Genomic DNA, 23505 nt, shown 5'->3' with positions numbered 1-23505 from the left:
AAAACGTCTGGCCAGGTCCTCAAGAGGACAGTGTGGCTGGGCTGACTCCCCTATAGTGATACAACAGACCCCAAATACAAGCCAATGACAGAGATTCTGCCAAAAGTCGAAACCAGGTGGTCTTCACTGGACAGGCTCTCTCAAGCTGCAGGTTTGAGAAAGTAACTGGCACATCCTTCCTCCTTTCCCCCTGCGTCCTGGGGTGCTCTGCATCTCAGCGGGCGGGGAGGGGTGGAGGGGCGGGCCACTGGGCGAGCGTGGTGGGTGCAGAGCGGCTCGGCCCAGGTGGGCACGTGGAACCAGTGCTCCGGGGCTCTCATGAGCGGCTGCCATCTTTCAGGCTTCCTGTGCGGCCACCTCAAACCTCCCGAGGGACAGGGGACCTCGAGAAAACACTCCAGAAAGGGGCTTAGCAGAATGCATGTCTGCCAGAGCCTCCATCACGGCCGTGGGCGGACATCAGTACTTCCGAAGTCACAGAACCCGGCCGGGACTATTCTAGAACATGGCTCAAACAGGGCCAGGACGATTTACTGTATGGACTGAGATCTACATCACTGTGCCCAGCAGTACAGACCTCGTCTTCCGCTGAGCCGGCAGGGGAGAGGACAGACGCTGTGCCAGGTGAGCTCCGTGCTGACGCCCACATCTCCCACAGGAGTAAGGCAAACAGACCTAAACCACCTGGTTTCAGCTTGCTCTTGTACTTTGTAAAGGAATAACGACCACTGAGTATTTGCCCCGAGCTAGAAATTACCTGGAATTTTACACACATTACTTCAAGTCCTTTAACAACTTTCTGGGTTAACAATTACCCCCATTCTGGAGGGGCTACATGGGTGAAGGGATGGAGGAGGGCACTTGCTGTGATGAGCACTGGGTGTTGGGTGGAGGTGCTGAGTCAATACATTCTACTGAAGCAAGCATTACACTGGGTATTAACAAACTAGAATTTAAATAAAAACTTGAAGAAGAGGAAAAAAAAAGAATTATCCTCATTCTGCAGTGAGAAAACCAAGTAAAAGGAAGGTTGAATTACGTATCTAAAGACCTACAGCTAACACTGTAAAGGGGGTGCTATAATTTAAAGATAGGTCTATTACCTACAAAGCACAGGGTTTTATACTAAACCGTATTCTCTTCTATTTTTAAAATTTAACTATAGTTACATGAAGAACATGCTTTTTACTGATTAGACTCCATGAATATGTTATTTGCATGTATTTTGATTAATAGGATTACAAAATACGTTCAATCTCAAGATCTAGGTAACATGCCAAGAGAAATCTAAGCGGATAATTATAGATGCAACATAAAAATACAGTGGATATTTTTCACCTTTACATATTCCTCTTAATACCCAGTTTTAAGGATGAACTTTAAGCATTTGTTGTATGTATTATTTCTCAAACTGATGGTCAGCAGGTAGCAGATTCTGTAAAAATTCTAAGCGTACAATGCTGTAAGTGGGAACCACTCCACTACGGCCCATGCTTTCCCACCCTCATTCCACCTGTAGCACCAGCAAGGAGAGCGGGAGTGTGTCATTATCTTTTGCAGACTCAGTGGGCAGTCACAGAAGTCACCCCTCTAATTTGGCTAGAATTGAGATTCTGTGTTCCCTAAAGCTCATTTCTGTGAATGGTAATATACAATAGCATAATAATATTTTCAGAATCAAATCTAGCCTGAGATACCTTGCCACTACTTGTTTCTAAGGACAAATTTAAAATATCTACTTATAGGGGCGCCTGGGTGGCTCAGTCATTGAGCGTCTGCCTTCGGCTCAGGTCATGATCCCAGGGTCCTGGGATCGAGCCCTGCATCAGGCTCCCTGTTCCACAGGAAGCCTGTTTCTCCCTCTCCCACTCGCCCTGCTTGTGTTTCCTCTCTCACTGTGTCTCTCTCTGTGAAATAAATAAAATCTTTAAAAAAAAATAAAAAATAAAAATAAAATAAAATATCTACTTATATACTAAGGTTTCGGGGGGGGGGGACCTAAGTAAAATGTTACTTTTATTTTACCCTATTATAGTTTGTTCTTCAGGAAAACAATGTCATAAATCCTGCCCGTTAAATGAAACAAAATAAAACCAACTCACACAAAAGCACAGACACGCGAGGCTCTCGGGAACCGACTACAGTACAGTTCAGAGGCAGCTCTAGCGGATTCTCATCCAAGCTAACGGATGATGACGTCAAGAGCTACAGCAGTCCTGAGAGTAACTGTGATCACTTCGCCCCGGTCTCACACTGGGGCGGGGCGGGGCGGGGCAACGAGAGCTCCTGGAAGCCCGGGGCTGGGGCTGGGGCTGGCGCTGGGGCTGGGGCTGCGGCTGGGGCACCGGTACCTGCTGGGCTCCCCACCTCTCTGAGCTCCAGCAGCCAGCTTGATCATCCACGGGGCCAACACCCACACTCCAGAAAACCGGTCTGAGGGAAACGGCTGGCTCAGTCTCAGAGGTGTGAGTTCAAGCCCCACGCTGGGTGTGGAGATTATATAAATAAATAAAATCTTAAAAAAAAGAGAGAGGAAGAAAACCGTCCTGAGAAGACATGAATACGAGATGATGAGTGTCCATAAAGGCCGGATGCGCTGTGAGGACGAGACGGCACGTGGAGCAGTCGTATTAACTGATTATGTGTAAACGATCAGTTAACACAGCACCTCACACCAATTTTCCAGAAGTAAATGCAACATTCTGAGATGATATTTAATTTTACTACTCTCCCTAGCAAAATAGCAATTTTAACACATGGCTTAAAAAAATCATGTTAATAAGGCCTGAATTAGAGACTATTTGCAGAGATGTAAAGCATTATAACATACATATTAGGAAAAGATTTCTCCAACTCCCTTAAATTCAATGCAAATATCAGCACGCCCTGGGGAGTTAGGGTGTGATCAACTTCTGAATAACTTTAAGGATTCATTAGGAAATTTGGGGCTTGTTATAATTGGACAGTAATGTCTTTACATATTCTTTTTTTTTTTTTTTTTAAGATTTTATTTATTTGACAGAGAGAGAGACAGCCAGAGAGGGAACACGAGCAGGGGGAGTGGGAGAGGGAGAAGCAAGCTTCCCACCGAGCAGGGAGCCCGATGTGGGACTCGATCGCAGGACCCTGGGACCATGACCTGAGCTGAAGGCAGATGCTTACCAACTGAGCCACCTAGGCGCCCCTGGACAGTAATGTCTTTAAAAATCATCTACATGAAATAGTTTTAAAGTTAATTTAAAATTGCTGATACACACATCTCCTTCTGGGCTGAGGAGCTCATTCCAACTCTGGCACGTGGAGGAAGCAAGCCTGAACCAAGTGTGCACACGGTCGGCGGTCACTGCTCCCTCTCCTAAATCCCACGGCTTTATAAAACCCTCTGGCATCGACCCCCCCTCCATTCCACTCTCAACACTTCTGAGTTGATGGCACATTTACCATCTTGTCTATCGACTGAGTCTTCCCCAGGTTCAAGCGCAAACCCAACACCTACTGAGCACCAGCTAGTTGAAGGGGACAATGGACGAGGACCCTGTCCCGCAGTGTGCGGGGACACAACGCAACAGCTGCACCAGCTGATTCATGGGGACCAGATCCCCATGGAGGGAGGCCCAGTTTGTTTCCAAAAGTACGTTGGGCTGGAAGTCAGAGTACCAGATTTTTGCCTGGTTCACAGAGAAGATTTAAAACATGCTCTGCTGGGCAAGAGTACGCTGGTGCAGTGGAGAGTGCACAGCCAGGGGTCAGGATTGAGCTGGTGGTGTCTGCAGCCCCGATTCCATGACAAAACCACATCATGTGAACATCAAACCCTCGCACACAAACCCTGGGACAGAGAAGGGGCCAGTGACTGATGCTCGCCACCCTCCGTTACTCCCACAGTATAGCACAATCAGCTCTTTAAGAAAAAAATGACTTGAAGTTTTGCTCCCCTGGAAGAGGCAACTGTTCATTTCTGACACCCTCCCATCACCTCCTAAAGCTGTGCTCCAGATCCTGCCAAGCTTCCATTGTTAATTCCCTGCATTGATCGAGCCACAATTTCATGCAGTATCATGGATACCATCCTCTGAAGTTAAAATTATTAATATATAAATGATAACACTACACATTTAACACTGGGTGTCAAATAGTCACATGAGACAAAACAGGTTGCTGAGCTCTAAATGCGATCCAAGTCACTGTTTGAGCGTGACTTGCTCCGGTCATTGATGCACATGTCTGTCTGTAGAGGGGTCTGGACTGCAGTGGGGTTTCTTCTGATATGTTAAATATGGCTTAGAGTTTACAATATATACATAAATAGATTATCATAATACCATAATACAGAATGTCGATGGCTGCCCATCAACATTTTCAGAATTAAAAGTTGTCAACTAAATTTTAGACGCAGACATTTGTGGGTGGAGTTTCTTGCCTTAAAAAAAAAAATCAGTATTTGAAAGGCTCCTGTTGGGATAATTATTTGTCAATGTTATTTGATAATATACATCTACCAAATCTGACATAGTACATTCCACTGTTAAAAAGTCATTATGGGGGCGCCTGGGTGGCTCAGTTGGTTAAGCAACTGCCTTCAGCTCAGGTCATGATCCTGGAGTCCCTGGATCGAGTCCCGCATCGGGCTCCCTGCTCCGCAGGGAGTCTGCTTCTCCCTCTGACCCTCCCCCCTCTCATGTGCTCTCTCTCATTCTCTCTCTCAAATAAATAAATAAAATCTTTAAAAAAAGTCATTATGGAACAAGATGACGGACACTAATGTTTTAAGACTACCTTTTTCTAAAATAATCCCTCGCCTCCCCTGCCACATGCAGACACACAGAATCATATATACCATTTTCTGGGGAAAGTTTGTCATAAGCATCTTCGTAAATATAATTTCTTCTTATTGTGACATTAATTCCATCCAGAAATGGACCATCTCCTTGAACTTCTTGCTTATCTGCATAAATCAACCTCTGAAAGATCTAACAAACAGGGGAAGTTGTCAGGTTATCTGAAGCAACAGACTTCTTGTTAGAAATATAAACAACAAAAGGAAAAACTGCTAAATAAATCTTAACTTTTCTATGTTCATAAATCCTGAAGCAAATTTTCAAAGCCAAGGTATCAAATGTGGACTTTATGCCTTCTCAGTAAATGCATAATATTTACGTATTTGTAATACTGCCCCTTTCCTCCATTTCATAACAAATTTTGTAACAAATTTTAAAAATCCCATGCTGTAGTATATTTTCAGTATTTTCTTTTGCAAAACCTTTAGAAAATCCCAGGTGGTAAAGAGAAAAGAATAGCTTTGTAAAGCTATATATTAATATTAGTAAGAAAATCTCCCTAAACAATAAAATTCAAGCAATTTTTTTTGATGCTAAAAATCCAGTAGAGGGAGCTCAGGAACTATGTAATGTCATGTTACATCTGTGCCTGGGTGCCGATGGGTCTTAACGAAGAAACACCAATAGCTTTAAAAGAAACTCACTCTTTTGCTCATCCTATAAAGAAAGTGGGCAGGACTAAAATTACCCTCTCAAAGCCATTACTTAAGAATAGAGCCTAGTAGTTTTTAGAAATTTGCTAAGTTGGTGAACACAAACAAAACATTTTAAATCTCAAAACAGATAAATGTAAACAAAGTTTTGTACACTCATCAAAAATCACCAGGCAGGAATTTAAGGTACCTGCCCATCACTCTTTTATAAAGTAGTATTTGCAATAAATAACCTCAACATAATATACAGAAGAGTATCTTTTAAAAAAAATTTGCATTTTCAAAAACAATGCAAGATTTACTAGACAAAAAGACCTTCTACTCCCATTGTAAGAAGATAATGGTGTGACAGGCATTTAAACTACAGTTACAACTAAGGGAAAAAAATCTTTCAAGTCTATACAGAGGTATTTGGTTGGACTAAGCTTTTATAAATCACTGTCAACTGTTACAGTCTAGTGAGAAAAATAACAATTATATAACCAGCTAGGCACTAAGCAACTTCAGAGCTTTTTGCGTTGGTGTTAATTCTTTCACACTGAAATGATGTAGTACGCAGTCAATCTCTAAAGACACCAAAGTGCACACCTTGACTCGCTCCTCGAACGGAACCACGAAGGGCAGCTCTGTCAGGATGGCCAGCTGTCTCTCCTCGGACACAGACAGAGGCGGGGACTCCAAACCCACTGCAAAACAGGGGAACGCCTCCGTCAGGTTCAGCACACACGTGACCTCACTTCACCGCACTTCGCAGACACAGTGTTTTACTAACTGAAGGTCTGTGGTGACCCCGCATCCAGCATGTCCCAACAGCACTTGCTCACTTTCTGTTTCTGGTAAGTCTTTCGATATTTCAAACTTTTTCATACTTAATATTTGTTATGGTGATCTGTGATCAGTGATTCCCAGTCACTGAAAACTCAGACGATGATCAGCATCTCTTAGCTGAAAGTATTTTTAATGAAGGTACGTATGTACGCAATGCTACTGCATGCGTAACTTTTTTTTTTTTTTTTAAGTAGGTTCCACGCCCAGCACAGAGCCCAATATAGGGCCTGAACACGTGACCTGAGATCAAGACCGGAGCCGAGATTAAGAGTCAGATGCTTAACCGACTGAGCCACCCAGGTGCCCTCGCACACTAACTTTTACATGCACTAGAAAACCAAAAACTTCGTTTGACTCATTTTGGGACATTTACTTTGTTGCGGTGGTCTGGAGCCAAACCTGCCAGGTCTCAGAGGTATGCCTGGACTTTTCCTTTCCAGACTCACAAGGCTACACACTATACGGTTCCATTTAAAGACATTCTGGAAAAGGCAAAGCTATCAGGACAAAAAACAAGTCAGAAGGGGCTACCTACAAAGGTGCATCAGATAATTTTGTGGAGTGATGAATCTTTTCTATATGGTTGATCACGGAGGCAGATGTTTACCAAAAATCACAGAACACTAGGGGCACCTGGGTGGCTCAGTCGGTTGAGCCTCTGACTCTTGATTTCGCCTCAGGTCATGATCTCAGGGTCGTGGGGATCAAGTCCCGTGTTGGGCTTAAGATTCTCTCTCTCCCTCTGCCCCTCCCCCCCACTAAAAAAGTTAAAAAAAAAATCTCAGAACAGCACATCAAAAAGAGTGGATTTCCCAGTATGTCAACGAGAGCCCATGACCGTGGGCTGAAGGAGAAACGTGCTAGGCCACAGGGAACTCACCGTCCAGGCTCGACTGCAGGGGGCCGATTCTCCCCATCCGCCGGAACCTCCACACGTGTCTGGAAGCCGGGACGTAGAGCTGGGTGACCTGTGGGGCCAGCAACTTGGCTTAGTACCTCCTCGTGCCCCGGCACGATCTCTTACTGGCCACATGTGAACTACATGGATGTTGTGCGTACATTAGGCGCTGCCAGGTCCTGCTCTTTGACCTCATGTCCTCTTCATGCATTCTCTCCTTGGTCGGCTGCCCGTTTACACTTTCACACTGTAACTGTTTTCCCTAATACATCCCAAGGAAATCTTACTTGTTCTCTTTAATGCTGTGTAATATCTGCATCTAGTAAACTGTCATAATATGATCACTTACAAATGAAAACACATCACACTTTAAGAATTAACAATTTCTTCTTATTACTAAATATTCAGTGTCTCCTAATTCTAAACACTTAATCTATCTGCATCAGCACCCCAGGAGGGCTGGGGTCCGTGGACATTCTGTTCAGCCCGAGGCTCTGCCTGCTCCCTCAGCCCTGGCTGTGGCCCCGGTCAGCTGTCCAGCAATGTTGCCGACCATCGGATTTTGCTAGCTGCGGCCCTCGGCGTTCACGTGGGCTTCTAGGCCCTCCGTCTCCCTATAAATGTGCAATTACACCTGGAGGTGTCACCACATCCAGCTTGGACTTTTGGCCAGAACATTTCACAGGCAGCGTGTTCTCTCAAGAGGCACGTGTCTGGTTGCTGAGGTCAGCCATGAGATCAAGAACTTGTGCCAAAACAGGAATCAATTATGCCACCAGACGCAGTTTGGCTCAGCTGCCATTCTTCCATAGCTGAGCCTTCTGGAGTCAAGCAGCAGCACAGTGATCGACCCCCATCCGCGGGGGCCTCCAGCCCGGTCTCGGCAGGTCCCCATGGGGTCTGCACCCCAGGGGCACCGCCTAGACTGCTTACTCATCACAGCCTGCAGACTGTGGGACCCTGGTTCATGCACTATTAGCTACTTGTACACCGAGAAGGCTCTCCCATCACCACTACTTGCTTAGCCTGAGGTACATAAAGTTCATAAAAGAAAGGCAGGCTCAGGGCATGATTACTTCTTTTTTCCAAGCCAGTCTCAAAATCAGGTGGTTCCTCTGCATCCCACCAAGATGGCCAATCAAGTTCTTTTTTGTATATTTACGAACTTGCAGATTTAAGCCTACTTGAGGTTCAATTCGCTGCACCTAGTCTGGACGGTTGGAGCCGCCCATGGCTCCCGTGCTCTCCAGTAACAGAACGCCCCATCGTACCAAAGGCTGTTTCCTTTGGGTGGTAAGTGTTGTTCAGAGGCCCCCCGCCCCCCAGGGTCTTGCTACAGGACGTCCACCACTATAGGATGGGGCATGGTGTCTCGGCCTAACCAGTGGGCACAGCTAGAAGCCACCCGCTTCAAGATTCGTGCAGACACAGTATCTGAACCTGGTGTAAAACACCGCTGCTCTCTTTTCTTGAATGTTTCTATGGTTTTGTTTCTTCTACACCCTCCACTCTCTGCCCTGATCCCCAAGATTTTGAAATGAATACAATCATGCCTTTTTCTGACAAGAATGAAAATTCTTATTCGTCAAAAATTCACAGTTCATGATCTTTGTTAGTTAAATTTCTAAAAATATTTATACTATTGAATCTACTTTAGATCTAGATCTCAGTAATATTCAAATTTGTCTCTGTTCATTTAGCAAATCAAGGACATATTCAATCTCCTTTAAGTGCTAAATACACATTGATAATTATGACAGCAATAAAAGCAAAATCTCTTGCAATCCCAACAAAGAGCCACAAGGCTCCAATATAATTTGTAGTTAAAGGAGAAAATTAGGTTTAATAATAAACTCAGGATGTATGTTTTAAGTCAATGATACTGTTATATATTCTATGACCTAAGAATTAATAAAAAAGCTTACTGTTAATATTTAGTTACATAATAAGTAATAAATGAAACAATTTAAAAGAACTTATCCTTCTCCCCAGAAAGACAAAAGCTGAAAAAATATGTTTAACAAAACATATTAGAAAGATTTTTCAGTAAACCTTATCTGCTTTAATATCTTCTTGTTCTGACAGCCAGTGGTTTGGAGGACAGAAATTTCTCCTTGTGTCTCTGGCCTTCAGCATTTTCACCAGATTGGTGATCACCTGCAGAGGAAGCACAGGGCTAAGTCACGGAACAAGCTCAGGAACGACCCGGCACAAAGGTAGCAAGAGCACCAGCCCACAGAGGACGGGGCGCGCTCCCCGCCACAGGCCTGAGTGTGCGGGGGCCTGGCCGCAAAGCCTGCCCTAGGCCACCGCAGATCAGGCCACAGAGAAGTACCTCATCCTGTGGTCACAAGAATGAATTTCAAGTACAAAGCAGTTAGCCACGTGCCAACGAAGGGAGGAAAATTATCAGGAAGATGTTAAAGGCGGACTACAAAGAAGGTAGTAATGAAGTTTTCAAACACAAATTTGGAAATGTATTAGCTCGTGTGAGCTATAATGCAGGAAATCTCCAAATATACAGCAATTTTGTAAAAATTTTTCCTACAGTAATAGCATTTCATATTTTTCTGAAAAGACACTCTATCAAGAGCACTGAGGGGAAAAAAGTGTCCTGGATGGATCTCTGACACCTGTCAAAAAAAGAAAAACAATTCCAGTATTTTCCTTATGTAAGTCTCTGGAGTCAGGCCTACCCTCACCGTAATTCTACACAGACTCCGTCTAACTTCTTTCATAAAGCTTCCCCACATCAGCACAGCTGAACTGCTTCGTTACTGCTTTTGCAATGAGCATTAGTCCCTCCCTGGCTATGCAGGAAGCTCCCGATGAAGAAACTCCCGACTAACTACCTGGAAACCCAGTAGGTATTTGATGATTGACTTAGGATCAATAATTAATTGTAAATTTAAAAATACATGACTAAAGAGAACTGATGGCACTGCCTATTTAAAAAAGACCCGATGATGGGACACCTGGGTGGCTCAGTCCTTTGAGCGTCCAACCTTGGATTTTGGCTCAGGTCAGGATCTCAGGGTCGTGGAATCGAGCCCCACAGTGGCCTCTGCGCTCGGCGTGGAGTCCGCTTGAGATTTTCTCTCTCCCTCCACCCCTCCCCCTGCTCACGCACATGCTCGGTCTCTCAAAATAAATAAATAAAATCTTTAAAAAAGAAATTAAACAATAAAAAAGACCTGACGTTTTATATTAAATAAAATGTACTTTGTGATAAACCAACATAAAATTGTAAATCCAAAGTTTTAAACCTTTACAAACAGGATTTCATCACACAACTACTATGTAATTAAAGTAAGACTATGATGATGTTTTCTGAAAAAGTCAGCCAGGCCTCTATACACACTGCCTCTAATCAAGTAAAATATAATCTGGGTAAGGTATTAGGATAAAATATAACTTGGGTAAGGAATAAAATTAGGATTATGCAGTAAATTTCCACCAAATATACCCATAAGACAAACAACATTGCATAATTTTAACTGTTAACAGAGATTTACCTTTAAAATTTCACAATTCGGCATCTATATATGATAGAAATACAAACAAACGTTTCTTTTATGACATGCAAATCCTGGTATTCAGGGATACCAAAAATTCTGTGTTCAACAAAAATGGGTGGGAAAAGGCCCTTGGTTGACACCTTAGACTACTAGAATGTGGACACACCACTTGGATGAGATGCCCATGGACAGAGGAAAAAGTAATGCTCGAGCAGTTTGGCCACACAGACAAAACTACATCAGTACAAACGTCTCAAGATCTAGAATACAGCTTTCTGACTGATGGGTATTTCTTACCAAGTGAGCTGTAGAAAGCCTGTCCTAATACTAAGTAATATCCTTTTTGGATCAGCAGAAATGAGCTCAGGTTAACTCGTAGTTGGTTATCCTCACCTCTTGACACCCTGTTGTGCTCACTCAAGGGTTTATGATTACGGATTTCAAGTGCGTCTGAGGTAGATTAAGAACAGCCCAGTTTGGGGTTCTATCTGGTTAACTTTACGGTCATAACAAAGTATGGTCACTGACCTAATGCACTGACATCTCTGCTACGTGTGTGATCCTGTCTGGGACGAGTCCAGGTCAGTGCACACGGAGCACACCAAATAAACAATTGCTCTTCCAACAGCAGAGACTGAAGCACCATCGTCTTGTATGAAGAATATCACAGCCCATCTTTCCACTTTCATAACCAGCTATATCAGTACTTTAAATAAGCTCACACTTAACAGATACTGGGCTAAAATTTACACATAATACACAACTCTTAACAAAAGACATGCTTTCTGACCAGTACGTACACGTATTGATTTAACTGCACCCATTCACTCACGGGCTTACGCACATAGTCCCACTGGATGCTGACACCCTCGTGGACTGGCTTTCCCCACCGCACAGTGGGGGACACTCAGCTTTGCTGAAGGTAAGAGACTTGCTCCAGGGCTTGCCGAGGGGTGGGGCCAGGGCTGCCTAACTCCAGAATAAAACCTTTTATCTGCCTCCTGGCAGTCATCTCTTTTCAACCTGTGGTTATGAGGTCATTTATTTTCTACAGGTCACAAATATTAAACTATCTATGAAGCAATTAATGCCATAACTTACTTTCTTCTTTTAAATTACTGTGAAATTAAACAATAAAAAGTTTCAATACAGGGCACCCCCTTACTTTCACATTTTAAGTATAAAAAAAGAAGTAATCACATATTACTTATAAATGTCCTGGTATCAGTGACCCTCTTTAAAAAAAAAAAAAAAAAGAGAGGGAGGGAGGGAGGAAAAAGTGGGAGGCACAAAGTGACAGGGGCCTCAGGAGGTGTGTCAAGGATGAGCTGTCCAGACAGAGTCACTGTGAAAAAGCAGGTCTTACAAAGTTAGACTTGACAGCAAGCCAACCTTGAAGATGAGTCCTGGACAGGATTACAAGAGAAAATAAAGGATACCTCACTAAATTTTAATTTCAAAAAAATATCAAGTAATTTTTTAGTATAAATATACTGCAAATACTGCTTTTAAAAAAATGTAAATATATCCAAAATATTGCATAGGACATATTTTTATCTAAAAAAAGCATTTGTTGGGCGCCTGGGTGGCTCAGTTGGTTAAGCGACTGCCTTCGGCTCAGGTCATGATCCTGGAGTCCCGGGATCGAGTCCCGCATCAGGCTCCCTGCTCGGCGGGGAGTCTGCTTCTCCCTCTGACCCTCCCCCCTCTCATGTGCTCTCTCTCATTCTCTCTCTCTCAAATAAATAAATAAAATCTTTAAAAAAAAAAAAAGCATTTGTTATTTATCTGAAATTAAAATTTAACTGGGTGACACATTTTTATTTGCTAAATCTGGCAATACTAGCCCTGGACCAATTCCCAAAAAATTCTTTTAGAAATGTCAAATCCCATGTCTTAAATTCAACTAAAAACACTTTCCTCCCTCATTTAACTAGTTCTAAGTTTTAAAGAAAAATGCAAATTTTAAGAAACCGTGAAAATTTCGCAGAGTCCATTTGTTTGTTTTAAAGATTTATTTATTTATTTATTTGAGAGAGAGAGAGAGAGAGAGAGACAGCAAGAGAGGAAACACAAGCAGGGGGAGTGGGAGAGGGAGAAGCAGGCTTCCCGCCGAGCAGGGAGCCCGACGCGGGGCTCGATCCCAGGACCCTGGGATCATGACCTGAGCCGAAGGCAGACGCTCAACGACTGAGCCACCCAGGCGCCCCGCGCAGAGTCCATTTGTGATGTCAAAACACTTTTGATCATATCCCCTTTCTTTGCACCCATTTTCAGGATCACACACTCAACTTCTACACAGATACTTAGTACTGAGAAGGAAAATATATGGAGGTAACCACTAAAATTACAGAAACTGACTAAAGATTGTAAAAGGTAAGGAAAACCGGGGTCACAATTTTGAACTGGATCAACAGATAGGCAGTGTTGAGATCTGAAGGCAGTCTTTCTTTCAGTCAATTTTATTAAATTTTCTGGCACAGATAAGCCTACTAAAGAAGACTGTTCCAAAACTGAAGGAATTTTAGATTTAAACAAGACCTAAGTCATGGGTAAGTCCAGTTTTGCAAACTGAGATCCAAGGTTATAAATATCTGCCCAAAGTAACCTCTTTGTGCAGTGAGGCCTATGGTTCTTCACCCCTCCCTGCATCCTGAAATCTCCTATTGATGAAGGCCATGCAGAGGCACCAGCAATGGCGAATTTAATTTCATTCATTTGAGGTGAAACCAGTCAACTGTTTGTAACTATTCCCCAGGAGATTTGTAAACAGGCTCCCTGAATCCAATGTTAAAAAGATCAAGTAGGTGACTGCTTAGAAACGTCAAGACCACTCATAAAAACCACCCTCGACAGCTGTCCTAGGTCAAGATGGGCAAGTTAACAGGCACTGTTTCACAGGACCCCGTATGTTTGAGAGCACTGGTTACAACGATGACACAAAATGCTAGCGACTCGAGGAGATGTGAGGAGATGTGCTTACGCACCACATATGGCTACATCATATACATAATCAGCATTGTATGTACATTAAATGGCTGAAGGCTACTGAGTAAAGTCTCACATTTCTGAATGGAGATTCTTGACATTCAGTTAAATTATTGTAACCCAAAAAAAAGTACATATAGTCCAAATTGTGAAAGGCAACTGCAAGACTAAATTACATTTAATATAAAATAATCTTCTTTTTTTAAATGCCTAGTTCTTATTTTTTTTTAAAGATTTTATTTGACAGAGAGAGACACAGCAAGAGAGGGAACACAAGCAGGGGGAGTGGCAGAGGGAGAAGCAGGCTTCCCACTGAGCAGGGAGCCCGATGCGGGGCTCGATCCTGGAGTCACGACCTGGGATCACGACCTGAGCCGAAGGCAGACGCTCAACGACTGAGCCACCCAGGCGCCCCTAATAATCTCTTTTTATCTTAAATCGTATATGTAAAATATGGTAAGTAAAATCAAACATCTTAGGTAATTCTTCAAGAAGTTCAATACAAAGTACAGGATATAGCACATAATCTATGGATACTTAAGTGTGGTGAATGTACAATGTGGTAAATGTAAATCCTATAAGAATTTTTTACACATCTGAGTTCATAATGAAGAATATATAGGAATGAAATACGAGAAACACCAATAAAGCACCAGCTCCAAGAGCATCATCTCGAAGACCAGAATGACCGTTTTCCTAGAGTAAATGAAAAGTTTCGAGTGACCTCAGCAGTTATTTTTCCGTCTCAATTGCACTAATGGTACTGATCTCGTTTATCTCAATGTGATTAGCTGAATGTTTGTCTTTTTCACCACGTAAAAGTGCTGAGACAGCAAGGGCTGGGCCAACACCACTCACGATTCGCCAGCATGGGGTGGCATCAGCATTCCCGGGATAAAGCCCGAGTGTTCAAGGAACTGGCGAGAGCGATGCCCGCATCTACAGAGGCCGTGAAGCATCTGAGGCAGGCTACCCACGTCAAAGGTGAACCAAGTTTTATAAAGCCCTTAGTTACTACTTGTGAAAATTGGTGTATTTTTAAAGACAACAGGATTCTCCAGGATGTTTAAAACACTACAAAAATATTTCTTAAAGTACCCATTTTATTTAGTAGTCAGAAACAAAAACCTTCAAAGACGGAAAAGGGCATGAGGCAGCTCTACGAGAACAAAGGGTGTACTGTTCCACTGAACACGCTACCTAATGGTGGCATGGGAGGGTTACGTTAGGGTGTGGTTGTTTTAATTTTCACTTTTTAAAAAATTCTTTCTGGAACTGAAAAATGAAATCAGCCACTGAGAAAGTGAACATCACTCACAACACAGACCTCTCTCTCCCCATACAGACATGTGCAGATGAGAAAGGCATGAAGAGTCTCCTTCCTGCTCCCCGATGCACCTTGTTCCTTGCAGGTGACTCCTATTTAGGCTGACAGCTGCACACAAAGGCATATCAAACAGGACTTCCTATCTCCTCATAGGGCTAAAGTAATTATAGCTATAAATTACACTTCAAGAGGAGTTTATAAATTTGATAAATGCATAAACTGTTTTAGCAGTGTCAATGCAGGGCTTAGCAACTGACCTCAATTCTTATAGTGACAAAGAAAGATGACTCGATCCACTTAAAATTCTATGTTCTGTGACCAGCCAACAGAGCCTCTCACAGAAATTAGTTTGAAAGGACCATCATAAGACTGAAAAATGAAAATTGTTGGCGGTTGAAGGAGTCAGGTCTCATCATTTGCAATTCTGTCAAAATCAGTGGAAGGCAGGAAATCATTGGTGAAATGCTGTTACCTTCTTCGGTTGATTCTACCTTGAGTTCCTCAACACAAATGTGGCACTAAAATACACAAAAAATGCTAACATTATATTTAGTACTTTTTGGAGGGGGATGTAGAGCAGCTGAGTCCAAGGGCCAGCTCTATCCCTGCCAGCCCCCCAGCTGTGGGACCTCATCTGTAAAATGGAGTAATAACTGCACATTCCTGGCAGAGTTACTGTGTTCAATGACTCAGTATACGTAAAGCTCTTACAATACTGTCTGGGACACAGGAACCACTGAGGGGGATTCTTTTTATCTCGTATTAAAGATAATTTTTTCTTAAAAGAAAAACAGTAGCAGCTGAACCATTCTCTACAACACAAAGACTATGCCTTGATTCTTCATTATTTTTAGGGCTCAGCTTACCATCAGGTAGCATCAAAAAGTTTGTTTTTGTTTTTTTACCCCCCAAAAAACAGGAATCCTGTTCAAAAAATTGTCTTCAAACAATTCTGTCCTAAACTCAGAAAGTCTTTGTAACAACTCAATTTCAAACCTAAAACAATCCCATTACCTAAAAAGTTGACCTTCTCCTTAATTCCTAAAACCTTCAATCCTTAATCAAGTGGTAATGAGTCATTCTGAGGCATAAGAAAACATCCACTACAAAATTTTCATTTAATGCTTAAGTAAAATAAAATAGGGCCAGGGGAAAATACCTTCTATAGCATTATTAAGTCCCGAGATTCCTAGGTCCTAAAGATAAGCCTGTCATATGAAAATTATGAAATTCTCAATAGGTGCTATAAAATAAGAGATTATCTGATACTGTACACAAAACCCGATATCCTACATAATGGAAAGCTTTATTAACAAAGATCCCAGAGTTTAATTAAATACTTGAAGAAAAACACATATGCTACCACAATACACATATCCAGCCAAGTTTACCTAAGAATTATAAGCTTGAAATAGGTTAGCTGGTTTATTTTTAACTTAAAAAGTTGCAAAATTGTCAATCTTTAAGAATGGATATATTAAGGGTTCAACATGTGCCCTTTAAAGTTTACTTGGGAATATAGAAATAGGTAATTAAAATAAATTGTGCAAACATATATTACATCAATCTGCACAAATTATAAATTCAATGATGCATTAGTACTGTGTTCAGTGCAATCAAAACATTATCAGTTACTCTCACTGCTACTAATGCTCATGCTCATAAGTGAAATGTGTTGTAAAATCAGGCAGAATGGGCTGGATAGAGACTATCGTGCACTCGTCGGATGAATAAGCAGTCCTTAATTAGCCCATCAGGTTAAGTGCAAGCATTAATGGGCCTTTCCTAAAGTCTAGCTTGACATCTTTCTCCAAACATGGCCAAGAAGAAAGTTCCATTAGCAATATTAATACAAGCTTAGTTGATCATTTTCATTCAATTAACTTCTTTCAATTAAATAGATAGCTTGACAAAAGCAGTGATAAAAGACCTGAAGGGACAGCTGATGACTCGAACTGCACATTAGTGTGCGAGGGGTCGCGGGTATTAAACGGACTGTAAATCCAGCATTCAATTTGGAAAATGCACTTCTTCTGCTCTCACTCCTTTAATGAGCGATTTTAGCTGACTAGATGTGTTTGCTGCAGAAATTTCATGGCAAGTCAAGCACCCTTTTTCTTTTCTTTTTTTCTACCCCACAGTTACAGTCTCAGCGGTGGTGACTTCCTGCCAGCGCTCCAGCCACAGTAACTCATAACTTCTCTTTCTGCATGGTTAAAAGTGAAGATATTTTAAAATAATTTATATGCAACTTGCATTACATTAATGACCTTATCCCCCACCTTTGCTAATCAATTTCTGAAAAAATTAAAAAAATAAAATCTGTAAGAGATCGTTTAGTGAAAAATGAAAATATTTAAAAAATTTTATTTATAATTCATTTTGTCTAAGTACTTAGAGCAACTTATAAAAGATGCATGTAACAATGTAAAAACAAGGGTTTCAAGGAAGGCAAAAGTAAAATGAAAATGAACTTTTCTTCATTTAAAAAAATTTTGCAAATTAAAAATTATGCGTAAAACAAACCTGTACTTCTATTCTTATGAGTCAAGTCAGAACACATTTGTACATTATTTGACCTCAGTAAAAACACACACAAACAAAAAACCCCATATACTCTATACCTTAAATAACTGAATCCATCGTTTCTGTTCCATCTGTATACATTGTTGCATTTCAGAATTAGTTGTAACTCCAATACTTTGAAATGCTGTAATATATTCTTCTCGAACTTCTGGTTTTGTTTCTGGATAAGCCAACTTGATGATCCCTAGGCAGGCATCTCGAAGGCAGCGAGACAACATTATCAGCTCTTCAAGAGTAAAAGGCATCATTGATGATTGTCTTTGACCTACAACTGGAAAACATAATCCAATATTCTATCATACTTGGGTTTTGTTGTTTTTTTTTTTTTTCCATTTCTTAACACATTAAAAGGCTTAAGAGGCTTAAGACCTCTCTATCTAACCTGTGAAAACAGATAGGCCATGAAGCCAGCAAAAAACAAAACTCTTACCTTCTATGGGATCTCCAAAGAATTCATTGTCATGTATGGAAATTAGCGAGTGACTGAAGAGAGAGCTAAACAGGTAAAAGAGAGGGATGATCCGACTGGAGTCTTCCAAAGACATTGGAGAACCCCTAGAGATCACCTGGAGCAGCGGCACCATAGACCTTGAAATGGCAGAAAAAAATGATTTTAAGGTTAGTTTTGATTTGGGGATGAATTATGACATCAGACAAACATAATCAGGGAAAATAACATTCGTATTAGCAATCAAACTACTTAAAGGGAAGGTAAAGTCCTTCTAACAATATGGGTTCATAAACAGCTCAAGTTAGAAAGCAGGACACCAAGCCAGTGCTCTTTCCTAATGTTCCTGCCACCACGATCACCCGGACGAAAGCAGTCACTGAGCGTGTGCCAGTGGTCCCCAGACAGAGGGTTATAGTAAGTAATGCCACTTTTATGTGGAAGGCCACCCCCTCGCCCCCCTCTCTACTTAACATATTTAACAAAGTATCCTGCTGGTCTCATGAAAAATTTATCCAGCTACTTACATTTAGGAACATTCAGAACTGTTGAGTGTTGAACCTTGATAAAACTTTCAGGAATAGTTTCCCCTCTTGTATACTGGGCCTTGTTTCTATTAGCCACATTTTTTACCAGCTCCTGTTACCGCTCCCACTTTTACCAGGAGTCCTGAGACATCCTAGAATAGCTCTAAAAAGTAGGGCGATCTTTAGAGAGCCCTGTCGTCTCTCTCACGTGTTAAGAGCTGTGAGCTATTAAATTTACTTCTCCCACCTAGAATCTGTTCCCTTTCTCCCTTGGTTAAATGTGGTTCCTTGTCTTGTTGAACATTCAGTAACCAGAGGTTCACCTGTAAGCTCTTTCGAATCTATAAAGCCCCCTGGTCCCCTACAGCATTTCCTATCCGTCTGAGCTAGCAAATGTTATAGGCAAGATCACTCTCTGATCTTCATACCTTCAATATCTATTTCTACAAAACCACAGACATAGATTAGATGCGCTATGACCAGGAGTAAGGACCCACAAATTATCAACTGGTTGCCCACCATTGCCAAAAGTTATGTGAGAGAGCAAGGCAGAAGTAAAAGCCAGGCAAATGTCCTTTTATTCCTAGTGTGGCTTTGGTGGGCGGGCCTGAGCCACCTGGAGCTTTAGATCTCAATGGGGCCCACTTCAGGGGAGAGCACTGCCACCAAGAGGGCTGTGAGGACAGGGACCCAGATGTGTAGCCTGAACTCTGCTGTCGTGCAGAAGAAACGTACTCTGACCATCTTTCTACGCATCCCGATCCTGAACGTGCCCTTACTGCCCTGTGCCGCCCCAGCACTTACACGAGCGGAGTGGAGCAATGGATGGAAGTGTTCTGTCCAAAATAAAAACGCAGTGAGGACATATAAAAAGGGACAAAGTACAACTGTCCTACCTCATGGCCAAAGCCAGGACGACAGAAAAAGGCTCTTTATGTTAGGATAAAAGAGGCAGGGGGGCTCCTTTTGAACTGGTGAGTCTTGAGAGGGCAGGAGCCCTCCTCCACCTCCTGAGTTATTCCCCACCAAGCCTAGCACCGGGCCAGTCACCCAATAAAGTTGTGTTGACATACAGAAGAACAGTTTAATGTCATGTTTCACTGATAGTAGTAAAAATGGTCTGTATCTCTTGGTTCCCTCGCAGAACCACACAAACAATAGAAGAGAGTGATGAGCGAATGCTATTCAGGGGACACGGTCCAGGTCGAGTTACAGAAGAGTGGCAAGCCAGCCTCCTGCTGTCACCTGTCACCAGCCCTGGTACTCAACCATCACCAGCAGTTAGGCACATACGTGTCCAGTGTTCAACGCTCTCACACTGGGGTTCCCTAAGACACGATGAGGCCATTATTCAGCCTTAGCTTACTGTTTCTCTTTAACCCCCATAAGGTAAACAGAAGGAATGAATCATTTTCATTTAAATGACAGAAAATGTCATTTAAATGACAGGAGGGTCAGATGTGTGCCTGTGGTCTCCTCCAGCAGAGAGGTAAAGGAAGCTTATGTTCCTTGATTCTCTGCTGGCCACTCTTCCTGCCATAAACATGGACTCAAATATTCCTCTGAAAACAAGTCAATCTCAAAGACTTATGAGCAAATGAAAAGTCCACAATTTACTGTAATGGAAAAGACACTGCTTCAGACCTCGGAGACTTGGCTGGTACGCGAGCATCCCTGAGACCACAGGCGACTGCCCGCCTCTGGACACAGCCTCCGCAGGACGGCTCCCACGCCGCGTTTGCAGCAACCACATCCCTTTCCACAAGAGCTTCTCTCCTACAGAGGTTGCTACCGAATGCTTTCTTGTTGAGAAAGAATTTTAAGAGTACTACTTAGACTACCATAAGTACTACTTACTATTGGTGTCAGTGTGACAAGAAATGGGCAATTCGTAGTCAAAAGAGTCTACGCAGAGTGAAAGTCAGGAAGGCCCGTGCCAGCTCGTGAGAAGCTCTGGTAACGGGATGTCCAACAGCGAAGACCAACCAGCAATCCACATGCTCCTGCATGTTCAGCTGCACGCCAACCACCCCGGAGCCTGGGAGGTCACAAGCCCTGGGCTTCTAACCCAGGCCACCAGCGCGTCACAGGGCTCAACAAGGAAATGCACGCCTTCTCACGCTCCTGTGAGGACCGTTATGCTCGCTGGAACTTACAAGTCCCAGGTAAGTCCTGTTATGAAACTATTTCCAAATTAACTCAGTGCCAGTTTCAGAAAAATCAGGCATTTCAATTTGAAATCTTATTCCAATAGTAAACTCAAGAAACTTACATTGTATTGATACAATCCTAATATATATCCCATCATACATTTCTTGAGGGACTTTAATCAAATAAGGAAAGTGAAACCCAAATTCTCAAATTGTTTTTAAGAAATAATGAGTTTAAAAAAATTTGTATAACTTTACAAACTTATAAAGTAATACTGATAGTTTAATATAATCAACAATACCTCATTTTTCCTTCACACACTGTGACTCCACTTCCTTACCAAGAGACCAACGCCATAAACAAACAGGCAATCATCAGGCAGAGCCGTGGCGGGGTCTGAGTTGCTAAGCTGAAACACTCTGAGGCCAATGATAATTTCCTGTCCCAATGATCCCTGATCTTTTGCACTAAACAAACCTGTCATAGGCCGAGGCCGGCATCGTCATAAGTGGCTGAAAAGCACCAGAAAAACAAACAAAACATACACAAAAACCTTCCATTTTAATTTGAAAATGAAAGGGTGCAAAAGGACTTTTCTGGACATGAAGGCATGTCCCTGCTGCCTCTCCCTGCTCCTCTCCCTTCCAAGTGCCCACAGCCGCTGTGGCATCAGTAACTCACTTCAGAGGCACGGACATTAAAGGAAGAAAACCAAGCACGTCACTCAAAGTGATGCTACTCAAAAACCGACATTCCCTTTTATTAGAAGACGAGTTTGTGCAGATGACCCGAATACCCCCTCCTGCTGCAGAAGAGCGGCCGTGAGACAAAGCACCAGCGTGAGTGTCCTCTCTGCACACCCCCGTCTGACATGCCACAGACCCAATCAGCGTGTGTTCACAGTCTGGACACCCCACCCTCACGCACCAGAAATTCCTTCAACCGCCTGTCAGCAAAGAAAGGGATGAAGGGATGGAGGCGGGGAGAGGGTGGGGGGAGAGGGGGAGACAGACAAAAAGATAGAAGGACACTCCCTTCCAAACTCTTGCCCTAAAACTTGACCTAAGAGACACCGGGCGAGAGGTGTCTTTCCTTCGTTGGACTGCAGACCTCTGTAATTACTAATATAGTTAGTTGTATTTCAGAAGTTTAGTCTCTGGTTACCGGAGTCACACACTCATCTTTTCCTACTACAGCAGAGAGGAGTTAGCTTGGACTCCGGACAGAGGAGAATTCAACGAGGCACTAGGCTAGGTCAGCTCACCACAAAGGATGTTTGAATATTAAATTTTCTGTTTAGTTCACATTCAGTTAAAATATGCCTATTAAAGATTCCAGACTTCAAGTTACATAATGATTCATATAAGAAAAATCAAATTACATAAATAAAAAGTTCCAAAAACCAATTTCTTCAACATTTAACATGTTTTAAAGTCTATAATGGGGTTAAATTTGCTTCAACTCTGTGTTTTCACTATCAAAAACATTATGAAAGTCATACGGTTTTAAAAAAATGAGTAGGCTATTAAAAACAAATCTACTCTCAGATAAAGCCATACTCTTAATGTATACAGATAAACAACTGTATAATTAGGCATTAATTTCTCCTTCTTATGAAATTGAGACCATCTAGAATTTTTCTTACATAAAATAAGTAGTACTTTATTTTTTTAATTTTTTTTTTTAAAGATTTTATTTATTTATTTGACAGAGAGAGACACAGCGAGAGAGGGAACACAAGCAGGGGGAGTGGGAGAGGGAGAAGCGGACTTCCCGCCGAGCAGGGAGCCCGATGCGGGGCTCGATCCCAGGACCCTGGGATCATGACCTGAGCCGAAGGCAGACGCTTAACGACTGAGCCACCCAGGCGCCCCAAATAAGTAGTACTTTAAAATACCATCTTAGAATATTTTTAATTAGGTTGCCACTTTCCATGTACATAAGCTCAATTTGTAAGTCCATGTGATACATACCCTGTGATCATCTGTGTTGTCATAGAAGAGATGAGAAACCAAAGATGTCTCAGAAACCTGGCATTAAAGGCTAAACTGTAGAGAAGCCTAAAAAAGGAACGGGGAAAAATAAGTGAGAATAAGCAGATATTCATTCAACATATTTCTTCAAAATTCAAGAAAGCTATAAACTGATGACAGTATATAATTCAGAAAATGTCTGTATGAAGCCCACGAATAGCATGCTTCCTGCACCAGGCTGCTTGCTGGGGGTGGGGGTGACTGGGAAACATTCCTGCACCGTGAGCTCTAGAAGGCATCAGGCCACAAGCGCTGTTCCAGAGCTCGGCAGTCCTGAGCCGGGGACGGGAGGTCCACCCCACGAGAAAGAGATGGGCTGCTCTAAAGCACAAGCTGAGTTTGCTCACCCTCTGGGTACGTGTTATATTAATATGCTATAATATTATATGGTACTAATACTATTACTAATCATACATTTAAAAGTTTTTATTTTTATTTATTTTTTTTAAAGATTTTATTTATTTATTTGACAGAGACAGAGAGACAGCAAGAGCAGGAACACAAGCAGGGGGAGTGGGAAGAGGGAGAAGCAGGCCTCCCGCTGAGCAGGGAGCCCGACGCGGGGCTTGATCCCAGGACCCTGGGATCATGACCCGAGCCGAAGGCAGACGCTTAACGACTGAGCCACCCAGGCGCCCTAAAAGTTTTTAAATACTTACTAATTTTAAGTCACCATTCTTGAAACAAACACATAAAGATGTGTTTTTTAA

At 42.4% G+C, this 23505-nt stretch overlaps 1 protein-coding gene across 2 annotated transcripts in view; it reads right to left on the bottom strand.

The window, feature by feature from the left end:
- The window catches only part of UBE3C (ubiquitin protein ligase E3C), a 123207-nt gene that overhangs the window by 48091 nt on the left and 51611 nt on the right, over positions 1-23505 (bottom strand). For both annotated transcript variants that reach the window (XM_021692757.2, XM_021692758.2), the window contains exons 11-17: positions 22736-22822; positions 18067-18224; positions 17675-17907; positions 9270-9374; positions 7200-7287; positions 6080-6177; positions 4838-4970 (exon numbers count right to left, since the gene is read on the bottom strand). In XM_021692757.2, coding sequence (XP_021548432.1) covers positions 4838-4970; positions 6080-6177; positions 7200-7287; positions 9270-9374; positions 17675-17907; positions 18067-18224; positions 22736-22822 — 902 coding nt within the window. The remainder of the gene's footprint in view (positions 1-4837; positions 4971-6079; positions 6178-7199; positions 7288-9269; positions 9375-17674; positions 17908-18066; positions 18225-22735; positions 22823-23505) is intronic.

This window comes from Neomonachus schauinslandi, chromosome 12 (assembly GCF_002201575.2).
Source record: "Neomonachus schauinslandi chromosome 12, ASM220157v2, whole genome shotgun sequence".
NCBI lineage: Eukaryota > Metazoa > Chordata > Mammalia > Carnivora > Phocidae > Neomonachus > Neomonachus schauinslandi.
Note: the sequence above shows the minus strand (reverse complement) of the source record. Positions and strands in the feature narration are given on the sequence as shown.